The sequence below is a fragment of the Bos indicus x Bos taurus genome, chromosome 10 (assembly GCF_003369695.1).
Source record: "Bos indicus x Bos taurus breed Angus x Brahman F1 hybrid chromosome 10, Bos_hybrid_MaternalHap_v2.0, whole genome shotgun sequence".
NCBI lineage: Eukaryota > Metazoa > Chordata > Mammalia > Artiodactyla > Bovidae > Bos > Bos indicus x Bos taurus.
The window spans coordinates 39,690,825-39,705,094 of NC_040085.1; the positions used below are offsets into that span (position 1 = coordinate 39,690,825).

Genomic DNA, 14,270 nt, shown 5'->3' on the forward strand with positions numbered 1-14,270 from the left:
GCATCAGGAAAAAGGGAATCACCGTTAAGGAACAGCACCAGGACACCTGAAACCATTTAAACGGCGAGCAGGGGTAGATGACAGCATTCCGTCAGTGTCAGCGTGACGTCAGCATTATACTTCCTGCTTCTGACAAGTGGTTACGGTTATAAATTATGAGACGAAGTCCTTTTTCTTAAGGAAAGGCTTACTGAAGTTTTGGGGTAGAGGGGTAACAATATCTACAACTGACTCTCAGTGATTGAGAAAATACAACATGTAAATACAGATGAAGCAAATTGTCAGTCATAATGCAAATGGGGTAAAATATAAGCACTTGGTAAGTGGGAGTTCTTCGTGATATTCCGGTAACTTTTCTGTAAGTTTAAAATCATATTAAAATTCTAAAAGTTCCCAAACCAACCAGCAATCCAACAACAAGGGATGAGTCAGAATTATGGTACAGTCACTCTATTTAAAATTACAGAGCGTTACAAATAAACATCTGTGAAAATACATAACAAAATAGAAAAAATGCTTATAGCTTATACAGGGTTGAATGATGAAAGCTGGATACAAAGTATTTTATGTGTCCATTATTATAACTAAGCAGAGCAAGCACATAAGTAAGATTGGAAGGGTAATATCAAAGGTGGTAATAAGGATATTAGGGGAAGGGAGAGACGAGTGACTTTTTCTTAAAAAAAAAAAAAAAAAGAAAAAATCAGCATATTGAAAAAAATACTTGCCAGCATAGGCACTCCCTCATCCGGCAGGTATGCTGGAGAGTACTGGAGATGAGTGCTATTGACCGCCTTCTCTTGCCTCAGGCTGCCCCTCCCCAAACCTTGACACCTATCCCTCACCCCAAGGACAGACACTGGGTCTGGAGCGCCCTCACAAGGGCATCTGAGGGTGGTGGGGCTAGGAGTATGAAGCTCCCCTGCAGGCAGTCTGCCAGCCCTGCCCCACACAGTGGCTTCAGTCTGCTCTGAGCAGCGAGCTGAGCAGCTGTGGACGCAGCTGAGGGGAAGCCCAGCAAGGGCACATCTGAGACTGGGCCTCCCTGGCCAGGCCAGCACAGAGACTCCTTTGAATGCCCTTGGCTTGTGCTCACAACACCAGGGCCTCTTGCCGACATGCTCTCTCCTGGGCATAGACCGTAAAGCTTCTTGGAACTCAGAAGGTTTAGGAACTCTGGGATGACTTTATCTCAAGGCAGAGTGCCTGGTTCTGTTGTCAGTGGGGTGAAGTGTTAAGTCCTTATCAGTCCTTTACATTTTTAACATAAACCAGTCTACTGAGCACCTGCTTTGATGGGTGGCAAAAAGAAGTTCGGAACACAAGGCTTTGCTATCAGAAGGCAAACTCTCAGAGAGCCCTGGGCAGCTTAGAGAAACAGGGCAGGAATAAAAATGAAAGTCTGCCTCCTTTGCGGGAGAACTGGTTTTGTTCCTCTTATTATAAGAGACGTGTTTAAAACTCCTTCCCTAAAGAAGCAGGAGTAAGAGTTACTAAGAGTCCCTCAGAACAGGCAGCTAGGGTAGAGAGAGCAAAGGAAACCCCAGTCCTGTGGAGGAGCAGGAGCCAAGGCCCACGAGCTCCTGTGGAGAGGAACTCATTACACAACTCTCCCGGGCACTTCTTGTTTAGAGCTGCTTCCCAACTGTTCCCCAGCCTAGAGCAAAAAGCACCACCATTCTCAGTCATGTGACCCGATTTTAAAGTATTTTATTACATAATCTTTTCATGGCACCGTCAGGAGTAACAGAAAACGTTATCCCCAGTTCCTAACCACATCCTGAAAAATATACATTTGTATTTATATATTTATATCAATACTCCACCCCATCCCCTAATTCCACCACCTAGTATAGGACTTTTGCTTAAAGCAAGAAACTATTCCTTCAGGTAAGAAAATATATATGGAAGCTAAGTGAAGTAACGGTTAGAGAGACTGGGGACAGCGCGGTCGTGGGGGCAGGAGGGAAGGGGTGAAGTCCAGGCTAGGCAGGATGCATCACTGGGCCCGGCAGAGGTGGAGGACAGTGTATAAAAAGGCAGCGTCAGGCAGGTGGCTCTGGTGTCCTCGGTCCATTAGGAGATGGCCTTTGCCTCAGGAAGGAAGGCTTCCCAGTACTTAGCCAGCTGCAAAGAAGTGGGATCAGTAAGCAAGTGCTCCCATCGAGTGGCAGAGCCTGAGCCTGGAAGGGGAGCAAGCCAAGGCACTCCCCCAAGTGCCCTTGGCCAGCACAGGGAGACCATTTCCTCAGCCTGGCCTAGGCTGAGGCCAAGCTGAGCAAATGGGTATGCTGAGAGTGGACCCTGGGACAGACTGGCTGGCCAGCCACACTACCCTTACCTCTCCAGACTGAAGGAAGCATCAAGTACAAGGTCTGAAGACAGTCCTGGTTCTGCCCCAGAGGAAGTACCCCCGTGGGGGCCACAGCTTGGCTCAGGTCAGTCAGCTCCTCACAACAGGGTCATTGTTCCACATACCGATTGGGGCCTCAGCCTCAAGAGGGCTAGGTGGTATCAGGGGGTTACAGGGAGAGTAGAGTTGGGGTTTGTCCTTAAAAACTAACTCACTGTAGGATAAGGGCTATCCTGCTTATTAGCAAAAGACCCTACTGGATGCTCCACATTACAGAAACAGGACTTATGTTCAATTATTGATTAAGCAGGGTCCAGACCCCTGATGTATGCCAGACCACCCTGTCACCAAAGTCTCAAGTATGCAGCTGGCCCAAGCAAGCAGGAGAGGAAGAAGGCCACGCACAAGTTACATACCTGCTGCTGTGAATGCAGGAGTGTCTCGAGGTACTTGATCACGTGGTTTCTGAAGTCCCTGGATTTCTCTTTCTAAAGGAGACAGGATTCTACACTGACCATCCTGACAGCTGCTCCTTCCCCTCTTGACAGGATGGTGATATTTTTGCTGACCAAGGCTGAACACAGCCTCAGAAAGGAGAGGCAGCAGCTGGATTAGCTACAATTTCCAGCCCAATAACCTCTTGCAAGGCTTTCTTGAATGGTGGCAGGGTGGGAAAGCGAGGAGAAAGGACAGGGGAGCAGAGGGGTTATGACAGGGCAAGCTTTGTTTTGTGTCTAACAGTTGCTCTGGTCCAGCAACCAGTGGAGGACAGCCACTTTGCCTCAGGAACAAACACACAAACGTGAGCGCGCACGTACACACACACACACACACACACACACACACACACAGCCATGCTTATTCACAGTAACTGCCAAGTCACTGGCACTGCCGTCTGTCTCCCTACTCAGTAGAGACACGGACAAAACCAGTACCACCACTAAACCAGGCACTGCACACTGGTGAGAAGGAGGGTCTTCTATCTTACCTCAAACCGTATCACTTCTTTTCGGACCACAGTTGAAATCCTTTCAAAGTCCCTTTCATACTGAGTCACCCGAGACTCCCACTGGGAAGAAAGAGGAAAGAAAGGATCCCTTAACATATTCTGGAGTTACTATTAAGTCTTTACCTCTGAACAGCAACTGTGTATCTGAGACCTCAATTGGTCATTTGTTTGTCCCTCTGGGTAAGATTAGATATGGAGATTCCACAGGTAATCCGGACTCCAGTAGAGGTCACCTCTGGAACTGGCTGGGAAACAGGTGCCATGTGTCTCAGGCCAAGTCTGGTTCCTAAGAAATCTAGTTCCCCAGAGGCTCCAGTTCACGTACTTGCCAGCAAGGCTGGGAGGCCCAGAGAACTGAATTTAGTTCTCACCGGAAGGGCACATGTGAATCACCTTGGAGCTTTTCAAAGACCCAGGCAGGACTGCTCCTGCAGAGATTCTAATTTGGCAAGTGTGGGTGGAACAGGAGAGGAGGAGGAGGGCCCAATCTCAGGGCAGACCCTGGGCCATTCGCAGCAGCTTTGCTGGCCACTGCCCTTTAGACCACCCCACTCCAGTAATTTTGCCTAGAAAATCCCATGGACGAAGGAGCCTGGTAGGCTGCAGTCCATGGGGTCTCGAAGAGTCGGACACGACTGAGCGACTTCACTTTCACTTTTCACTTTCATGCACTGGAGAAGGAAATGGCAACCCACTCCAGTGTTCTTGCCTGGAGAATCCCAGGGACGGGGGAGCCTGGTGGGCTGCCATCTATGGGGTCGCACAGAGTCGGACACGACTGAAGTGACTTAGCAGCAGCAGCAGCAGCAGTCCTTTAGACTCCATTAGTTCTCTTGCCTGCTGAGGGGTTCTAAGCAGCTCAGTGGGGTGGAACCTGGACTCACTCAGGAGCCAGAACGTCCCTGCAGTGGCTCACCTCTACAATCTCATCCTTGGCCTGCTGCAGCTTGTCCGGCTTGTTGGCCCACAGCAGCCGAGCCTCAGCCTCCCGCTTCTTCTGCAGGGTGGTCTGAGCATCCTGCCAGCGCTGCCACGTCTTCATCCGCTGGTCAAAGGCGGCCTGTAGGGGTGAAGGTTGGGGAAAAGCACAACCAGCCCTTCAGGCGCTCTGCTGGCTCTGCCTTGGGGGGAGGGGGCTCTCCCAGCGGCTGTGCTGGGGAAGGGCCGAGCAAGGGCAGGTTCCACAATCTTGTGTTAATGCCCAGCTGGAAGTTTAACGTCCAAAAGCACAAGCTTGGGTAAGACTTCTCTCTCCAAGGCTCCAGTAGACCTGCGTCATGCTGCTCCCAAGGCTGGATGGCCCAGGGCAAGCAGGTGGTCTGATGCCCATACCCAATCTATCGCTTTCAAACGGACTCCCTGAGATCAGTCAGTTCATGAGTCTACACACTTTCCTTAAATGCCTGCCCTGTGCCAAGGGCTAAGAATATAGTAGGAAACGAAGCACATAGGCCTGCTTTCATGGAGCTTGAAATCTAACAGGAAAGCCTGACATTGTATTACTAACTGCCAATAAGTAATCCTAAGAATGCAGAGTACAGAAAAAACAAGCAGAGTACTGCAAAAAAACACTTGGGGACCTAGTTGAGCCTGGGAGACACATCAGAGAAGACCAACCTAAGGAAGCAAACTCTATACTGACACCCAAACAATATACAGGGTGAGCTTGACAGATCTCCCCACCACCTTCAGCTTAACAGATCTTTATACTAAGTAAACATCATCTCATCCATACATTCAACTGCTCGCGGCTATCAGGGCCTTCAAGAAGCTCTCCGAAGTCCATCTGCTGGTCTTCCCTGTTTTCAGTTCCTTGATCACAATCAGCATGTCCAGAGGATGCCTGTTGGGCTAACCAAATCATCCCGCACCCCCACTGGCTCTGTAGGCTTCAAGAGGCTGGGATGAAAGGCCTCTGCCTGGGGCAGCCTCCCAGCACCGCTCCTTCTGCTCCCCTCCCCTGTGAGAGTTCCCTGGATGTTTTCCAGGCCTCCTTAGTTCAGGCCTTTGCCAAGACTTGAACCTCAGGGAGTGAAAGGACACCAAATTTATCTTCCCCTGCATAGTCACTGCTGCTTATCTGCAATTTCTAAACAGCTGAATAAAGGATCAGGTAAGGTGTGACCTCAAATCCAACCTAAAACCCTAGGCTAACTGTGGTACAGCTGCAGGTTTCAGCAGAGAAGTAACATCTGTTCATCTCTCCAGTCCCACTGCCGGCACATGACCACGAGAAGCGCAGGTGGGGTCTCTGAGAAAAGACCAGCTTGCAGTTCTGGGCACTAAGGCGAGCTGCCTCAATGAGGCCTCCCTCACCCCTCTCCATACAGGGTTCCTGGCCTGAGGGTCATACCCAAATGCTGAGCTCTCCAGAAGCCCCAGACAACACTGCTCTCTGAAAGCATCCCCAGAGAGAACCCTTCCCTGGGGTGGCTTTCTAGTCTAAGTAGTCTGACCTGTCCCAAGCATGCCAGAACAGGTTATTTTTCCAGCCTCTTATCACTCTGGAGTTAGCAGCAAACCAAACAGCAAACGGAGAGGACAGTGAGCAATCTTACAGACTATATTAAGCAACTCTATCACGGAGAAAATGAGTGCTGGGGGCAGCGTGGCTCCTGACAATGCAGGAGCTCTCAGGCTGGGGAGAGCTCGGGGATGGGGGGAGAGATAGAGTGTTTGTGTGGCTCTGTTCCAACTCAGAGGCTCAGATGTTCTGGTCCCAACCCGGATCAGGCAGATTCAGGCCCTATTAGGGCAGGTGCCAGGTTCCCTCTTGGCTCCTTCCTCTGTCTCAGAGAGGCCATGCAAGAGCTAATCTCACTGCCCAGTGAAGCTTCCTCAGCCATTCTGAAAGATCAGGGAACCAGAGTGCCTTGGTCACCAGAAGAGAAGGTGAGGTGCTTGACCTGAGGGGCAGGCTGCAGTCTTGTCACCAGTGTGGTCAGCACAGCACAGCTCTGGTGACAAGCTCCCTCAGCCCCCTGGCCACACTCCTCCATGCAGCAACACACTAGTTGTGTGTAGTTACCTGGTAGCCCACACTGGAGGGAAAAGTGGAAGCCAGCAAGAGCTCTTACCGGGGCCAAGCTGCCGCATACTGTTAAGAAGGCAAAGACCAGAGGTCTGAGGAAGTCACAGCTCCAAGGGGCCCAGACCTAGGCCTGGAACAGCCTTGCTTGAAGAAAGGAATATAGGATGCTGTCCAGCTTCAACAATAAGGAAGGGCCTACTTGGAAATTCAAGAGTGGTCTTTTCTTCAAGCTGATTTAAAATACTGGCTGTGGGCCTCAAAATGACTCAGAGACAACTAAGAGTTTAATGGATGTTTCAGTTCACAAGATACTTTTGAGAGTAGAAAAACTATACCTATTTCAAGCTATAATGGATGAAACCATCTTGAGAAGAAGAGCAAAGGAAAAGACAAATTAAATCCAGTGGAGGAAAAAGAGGAGAGGAACGAGATGCTTACGCGGACTATGGCCAGGAGGCGAATATAGTCACTCAGGAGCTCCGCGAGGAGGAAGAAGTCATTGTTGGCCTGTTCCTGGTGGAGCTGCTCGATCTTTTCTTCCACCTCAGCCAGCTGGGAGAGAGCCCGTGACAGTGCTGTGTTGTCCTCAGAGCTCCCAAGCATGGCGAGACTCTTGGCAAACTGGGCTGTGTTTAGCGCTAGCTCTGGAAGGAGGAAGACAGCAGAGCCTCTGATCTCCCGAGGAAGAGGGACAAGTCGGCTGGCACTCCCCGGGTGCCTGAGCTATGCTGGCCCCTGCGTGTCTGGCAACCATGGGCTCTGCCAATCTGGTCACTTACATCAGAGCCAACTGAATTCAGAAAGTGAGGGTGATGCAGCTCGGGCACACGAGCAAAGAGAGTGCCTGCTGCCCTCAGTTTCCCTAGGTTAAGCTTACTTGGATGGAGCAGTGCTGATGCTCCTGGAGAACCAGGGGCCAGTTAATAGAAACAGGCCAATGGCACAGTTCTGATTTTCACATTAGAGCTCACAGTAAGCAGCCTGCCTGCATGAGAGAGAGTGTATGTACACACTGCATAGTCTTGCGTGCACCAGAGCAGAACAACTTTCTGTGAAGAGCCAGGTATTTTAACCTTTGCCGACCACATACGGCTCACTCTCCTTGCTCCCTTCCCCCACCCTTCCACCCCATCTCTTCAAAAATGTTAAAAACCACTTATAGCCACAGCAATAGGTCCATGACCAATATGTCTATGACTAGATATGACCCAGGGGGCTGGGTCATATTTTGCCAACCCTTACATCTAATGGTTTTCTGCCTGTTGAGACTTCTGATTATCAGCATGTTTAAAGCATTCAAACTTGGCAAATTTCACTAGCTCTTAAGCAAATCTCACCAGAGAAAGGTGAAGAAGGGTTAGGAGACATACATGGTTTCCCGCATTTACATATTTCTCATTGGACCATGTAGCTAAGGCATGTAGCATCGTTTTGGATATAAGCCATCAACTCAATGCCACCAACCAAAGCCCACAATCCCAGGTCAAGCTGTAACTGGGACGGCTTCTCTGCATTCCTCCCGGGTAAAGAGTACAATGCCTTCAGCGGCAGAGGCATGTTTCCTGTCAGGAGACGCAAGGTATTATCTCTTTGATCAGAACATCAAGGACCAAGTGGGTTGAGAATTTCAACTTGAACGGCTGAGAGGTTTGGGAACAACATGCCCTCCCATCTCTAGCTCACTGGAGACATCAGCTTCCCCCCAGCTCCAAGTGCACGTCAGAAGCTTGTTACCTTTCCTGTGGTTGACTAGAGTTTCTACAACGGCATGCAGTTTCCGTAAGCGCTGCTCCTCACACTCTACCTCCTGGAGCTTCTCCTCAAACCACTGAAACACACAGGCCCAAAGCTTTAAAGGAGGCTACTCACCATACAGGTGTAGAGCTGTCTTTTCCTTAGCAGTTTTTTTCTTCTTTTTTTAAGGGACTGAATTATTGTAAAAAGAAAGTCTCTAATCTCAGAAATTTCAGGACTCCTCAAGGCTTCTGACCCATAACCCTGAGGGGGCTGGGGAAGCTGAGAGGCCCAGTGCTACTCACAATGTCAGATTCATTCATCTTGATGGTCATTTTGCTGACCGCATCTGTAGCTTTGTTGAACATCTTGAGGAGACCAGCGCCACTCAATGTCTGGGTACCCACAGCACGTGGCAGCTACAAGACCAAGAAGGCGGGGTGACAAGTTATCTGCTGCCCCTATTTTAGGTTCAGAAGAATTAGTATCCATCAGATGGCATGCCCCAAACTTGCCAAATAAATTATCTGAACTGTAGGCTATTATTTTCAAGGGCAGTTAGACAAATCCTTAACTAGCAATGTGGAGAGAAAAAAAATCAAAGGACCATATTAAAGAGAATCAGCAAAATTGTCAGCTTTTGATACTGTGTGCAGAAAGACAGGCAGTGTGTGTTATGTGGCCAGGTGACCTCATATTGAGATTATCTGCCTACCCAGGCATGAACTGCTTAAATACCAAATGCTTTTGTTTAAAAGTCAAAAGTTCTTTGTGGATGCATACTCACACACAGCTAGACTTAAAATCTTGAGAGACACTTTGAAGCTGTAATTCCATTCGAATTTTCCTCAGGGAACAAAGGAGCATAATAGATTGAGGCTACTTTTATGGACATCTAGTTTAGTCAAGCATGCCAAATACTTAGAAACAATTTGACTAGTTCAGTCTTCCCACTCCTTTCCTAAGGTATGAAAAGGATGCTGGAGAATCCGTAGTATATGTAGTATACCACGCTGAACAATTAAGATTTTAGTGCCCAGGACTCTTGAGAGTTAAGACTCAGGGCCATTTTGCCCCCAGGGGACAGCTGGTCATGTATGGAGATAATTTTGCTTACTAAAACTGGGGACAGGGGACTTCCCTGGTGGTCCAGTGGCTAAGACTCTGTGCTCCCAGTACAGGGGACCCGGATTCGATCCCTGGTCAGGGAACTAGATCTCGCATGCTGCAATTAAGAGTTCACATACCACTACAAACGATTCCACATGCTGAACTAAGAAAGATACTGCCAAAACTAAGACTCTGGACACAACCAGATAAAAAAAAACCTGGGGACAGGAGGTGGGGGAGGGTACTGGCATCTAGTGGTTAGAGGCCAGGAATGCTGCTAAACCAACAATGCACAGGACATCCCCACAACAAAGGATGATCCAGCCCAAAATGTCAACAGTGCCACTGGAGATAAACCCTGCTCTACGGCAGCAGGCGGGTATGAGGGCATGAAAAGGAAAAATGGATTTAGGAATCTCAGAAAACTAGGATTTAGAGCATTAGACAGAATTTTTAATTAAAGAAGTTCATTTTGGTGGGCAACCCATATACTTAGTACCAATTTCTTATTTTGAGTCATATATACAATATGCAAATTAAAGAAAAATTTTTAAATAAAAACAAAATAAAAAAATAACTACAAAACAACAGTTCTACACTGTCACTTATTTCCTTCTACTTTTCTTTCCTATGAGATACACCATTGTTTTATTCCAGTGTTTGATTCTTAATGACTAATGTGTTTATTCAGCTATGTTTATATGCTGTTTCTTGTTTCATTTTATAATTCTTGTTTTATTTTTTATTTTTTTTAATAATTCTTGTTTTAAACTGAAGTACAGTTGATTTATAGTACTGTGTTAGTTCTAGGGGTACAGCAATGTGGTTCAGTTGTATATGTATATAGATATGTATTTTTTTTTTCAGATTCTTTTCCATGATAAGGTTATTACAAGGTACTGAATAGAGTTCCTTGTGTTATACAGCAAATCCTTATTGTTTATCTACTTTATATATAGCAGTGTATATCCATTAATCTCATACTCCTGATTTATCCCTCTCCCTCAACATTCTTCAAATGTATGCTCCAATGAATTTCTGTATACCTTCTGTTTATGATGAGCATTAAGTATTTGTTGTATTGATATATTTTACTAACTTCTCAATTATTAGCAACTGGACTGTCTCTAATTTTTCAGTCATGAATAGCCTATGCATAGCCTGTTAAAAGACTGTCCACTTGAACCAACACTTTTGCTACATGCTGGCAGTTCTGAGGTCTGTGGTTAAATGGCTTTGAACTAAAATTCCATAGCTCCTGGCACAAAATAAGCATTCAATCGAAGCCAAGTAGTAACCTATGAAGGACATGCCAAGACCTGACAAACAGATCACTGTGTTGATCCAGTAAGACAAAACTGGGTTGCAATTTGACCTCTACAACCAGTTACTTTTGACTGCAGGCAGAGCTGCTTTTATTTCAGAGGCTGAAAGATACTTGTCACTTTTGGGCACCTATAAACTATGATACAGTCAGACTAGGCTATATGCGTGTGCTCAAATATTTGTTGAAGGAACTAGTTTCATTTCACAGGGGTAGATATGAATTGTGAAATTCAGTTTGTACAATACTAACCTCTTCTTTTTCCAAGAACTCTCTGACATCAGGGTCCTGTAACATGGTAGGATGATTCACAATCCTCTGAAGGTACCTACAGGGTAAGCAGTTATCTGGTTAGTTGGCTTGGCCTTACAAAGTTTGGGGCATTATAACATGCTGGCAGGGGTACGATGTCTTTCATTACTTTAAAATATCCTCAGGGCACTTATATGACTCTGCTTATAAGCACATGTAAGTTCATACTCTTCACGTTTCCAAAAAGGAACGAAAAGTAACTGCTTGGAAAGAGACTGCAGAACCACTCCTGACTGATTGTTGAAAAGGAGAATATGATTGTCTGCTCACTCAGGAGAGGAGAAGAGGATGCTCTGCTCCTAATGTGGGAAGGAAAGAGACTTAGGAAAGGCTACAGACAACACGGAGGTGGGAATCTTCAACCCATTCAAGTTTCACCACTACTAACTCTAGCCAACGTCTCATGGTTATTAAGTCTCAGTTTTAGCGCCTCATTTGTTCTCGTGGCACTCAGGAAAATAGTTTTATTGTACTTACCTTTCTAGAGCAGCCCTCCGTTTTTCAAGAAATTCTGCAGAAGAAGAATCTTCCTTTCCAACTTTTACTTTTGTCATTCCTGGAACACAATTTTAAAAGAAAAAAACAAGAAAACTATAAATCATCATGAAAAGCTTTAGGCTGCAGAAAAGCGCCAGGAGGAAGGCAATGAGGGAGCTCTACAAAATACAACCAAAGGCCACTTCTATGTCATGCATAAGCATGAACAAAAGGTTCTTTGTACAAGAGTCAGTTTTCATACTAGTCTTAAAGTGTTGAAGGTTCTCAACCCTGAGACTTCCAGAGCACATGTTTTCTAAAAGGGGGCCATGGGACTCTGGGAAAGATTAGCAGATATCAATTGATGGTAATGGGAAGATTCCTTGCCTGACCTCCTTCCCCTCATTCACTGAGTACATTTCAATTTGGAGGGAATTGCAACCACTGAAGTCTCCAGGATACCAACACACACACACACACACACACATACACACACACACTCTGTGGAAACTAAAACCTAGGCCTCCTACTGCACCCAAGGAAAGAGACCATGTCAAAACATGCTGTATCTCTAACCCTCATGTGATTTATAGGAAAACGTTGGAAATGCTTCCTTTCTAACTGTTGGATTCTACACTATCATTAGAAGTAATCTCACATACTAAGTAGAAAGTATATTGCAGAAAGAATGCAAAGGAAAAAAATCTAAGCAGAATTAATAGGCTTACCTATTAGGCTCTTCTCAGGTGGAGGAGGGACAATAAAGCCATTCTGGGAGTGCTTCTCTGAAAGCTTCTCATAAAGACCCAAGAAGTCACTAAATCTTCTTTTCACTGCAAAGTGTTTACTTCTGAACATTGGTAAGCTTGTCTTGGGGACAGAAAAAACACAAGATTTCATTTCCAATAGGGGATGAGTATCTTGAAAGTCATCTGGCTGACATCAAGGGAATCTTTCCCCAGATCCCTGGTCTTCTAGACACTTCATAAATAACTTTCTCCAAGGCTGAAATTCTCAGCCCTTTTTCTATTTTGGAGTTATAATCCTCTCTGGCTGTCTAGAAATCTATGGAGCCCTTCTCAGAATAATGATTTTAAATGCACAAATTAACATACATGGGATTACGAAGGCAACTAATTAAATTCAAATTCAGTTTTATTTGCAGGTTAAGAACCTTTGCTTTAAGGAGAGAGATGCTGCAATCTAGTTTAAAGCTAGAAATCTATGGTCATCTCCAATCCTTTCATCCTGCCCTGACTTATTAAGGGTATTGCTGCCAGAATTAAAGCAGCCAAACTGGAGAAAATACACAGTAAACACTGCCCCTAAGGGGAGGATCAGACAAAAGGTCTACACTGTAGATACTTGAGCCTCCAAGCTATCACAGGGTCTAGAACACAGGGGCAGGCCAACAAGCAGGAGAAAGGTAATATAAAGGAAACGTCCAGTAAAAAGAGACAAGGCCTACATTTTATTGAGAGATCATTTAATACTCACCAGACAGGCAAAATTTAAGGAGGTGGGGCCTTGCCAATTGTTGGCAAGGAAGTATGTCAATGGGAACTTTTACATATTGCTGATGGAAGTATAAATTGGTACAAGGACTTAAAAACAAAGTTTGTATTTCTTTTCTTCAAAATTTGCACTACCTGTGACCCAGGGGAACTGCTTCTGATAATATACCCCAAAGAAACTCTTCTATGTGTACGCCAGGAAACACGTGCAAAAATGTTCACAGCTCATAATTACAAAAACTGGAAACATGCCAAATATTCACAACAGGAAAATGGATAAATGTATTATGCTATAATCACACAATGGACTAATTAACTACAGCTACGCACGTCATGGATGGATCTGAGGAACAATGGTAGTAAAGAAAGCACTATTTTTAGCATGATACCATTTTTATGAAACTCAAAAAAAAAAAAAAGCAAAACAGTGTATTGTTTAGAGATACATATGTGAAGACTTTTTATAAAGGAAATGAGAGACAATTCAGGAGAGTGGTGGCCTCTAAGGTGTGAGGCAGAGGAAAGGAAAGGGAGAAACACGCAGGTGGATTCAATGGTACTCATCTTAAGACTGGTGGTAGGTTCGGGGCTTCATTTTTTATGCTTCATAACCTGCATACAACAACGTGTAAGTTTTGTATGCATTAATATTATATAAAAAAGGAAGACCAGACCTGAGGGGCAAAAGGTTAGGGAGAGCGTTAAAAGAAGCTCCACATAGGAAACCTCAGAAGAACTGATGATTTTTAAACAGGTGATACAGTTTGGGGTGATCCGCCAAACTAGCTCTAAGCCACATAGCTCTTAAGAGGGATGGCACTGTATCAGATACACCACATGTCTTGATAAAACTTACAAAGTTTCACATTGAAGTGTTAGCTCTCTGGAAGAAAAGTGGAAAGGCTCAGATGAGATTACCAAGGGGATGCAGACTTGTTCCATCTTGAGTAAACTTGAAGGAAGATGTTGACAAAGAAACTAAAGAAATACCCAGAAATAATCTGAATGATGACCTTCTTGGTATGTGCGCCCAAATCTATTAAGGTGGTCATCAGCAGGGTCACTTGGACTCACCTGTGTTGTAACTTTGTAGGCCACATAGGCATTCATACCGTCCCCTGTGGGAGAACAGAAAGCAGGAGAGGATTATTCTGTGAACTAAAGCAGGACCAATCTTGCTAACATTTAACCAGGAATCATAAGGTAGCCACAGGAACCGTGTAGAAGAACTCTTGTTTCAACTCCAAGCTTTAGATCCTATACTATAATCCAGTTCCTACTTTGCCTCGAGGCCTCTATGGCACATATCATGGTCCCATGGATGCTGGCTGAGTCCCCCTTTGAGTTAGACAAGAGAGTCAGTTCCCTGTTTCAAAGCCAGGCTCTATTTATACCTTCCACAAAGC

General features: G+C 45.6%; 1 protein-coding gene across 3 annotated transcripts in view; it reads right to left on the minus strand.

The window, feature by feature from the left end:
- Window positions 1–573: 573 nt before the first annotated feature.
- SNX1 (sorting nexin 1) overlaps window positions 574–14,270 on the minus strand; it is a 37,944-nt gene continuing 24,247 nt past the window's right edge. For all 3 annotated transcript variants that reach the window (XM_027553780.1, XM_027553779.1, XM_027553778.1), the window contains exons 5-15: window positions 13,939–13,982; window positions 12,079–12,220; window positions 11,351–11,429; window positions 10,814–10,889; window positions 8,433–8,546; window positions 8,128–8,221; window positions 6,832–7,037; window positions 4,279–4,422; window positions 3,342–3,422; window positions 2,770–2,841; window positions 574–2,127 (exon numbers count right to left, since the gene is read on the minus strand). In XM_027553780.1, the coding sequence (XP_027409581.1) occupies window positions 2,077–2,127; window positions 2,770–2,841; window positions 3,342–3,422; window positions 4,279–4,422; window positions 6,832–7,037; window positions 8,128–8,221; window positions 8,433–8,546; window positions 10,814–10,889; window positions 11,351–11,429; window positions 12,079–12,220; window positions 13,939–13,982 (1,103 nt within the window). In that variant the 3' untranslated portion in view covers window positions 574–2,076. The remainder of the gene's footprint in view (window positions 2,128–2,769; window positions 2,842–3,341; window positions 3,423–4,278; window positions 4,423–6,831; window positions 7,038–8,127; window positions 8,222–8,432; window positions 8,547–10,813; window positions 10,890–11,350; window positions 11,430–12,078; window positions 12,221–13,938; window positions 13,983–14,270) is intronic.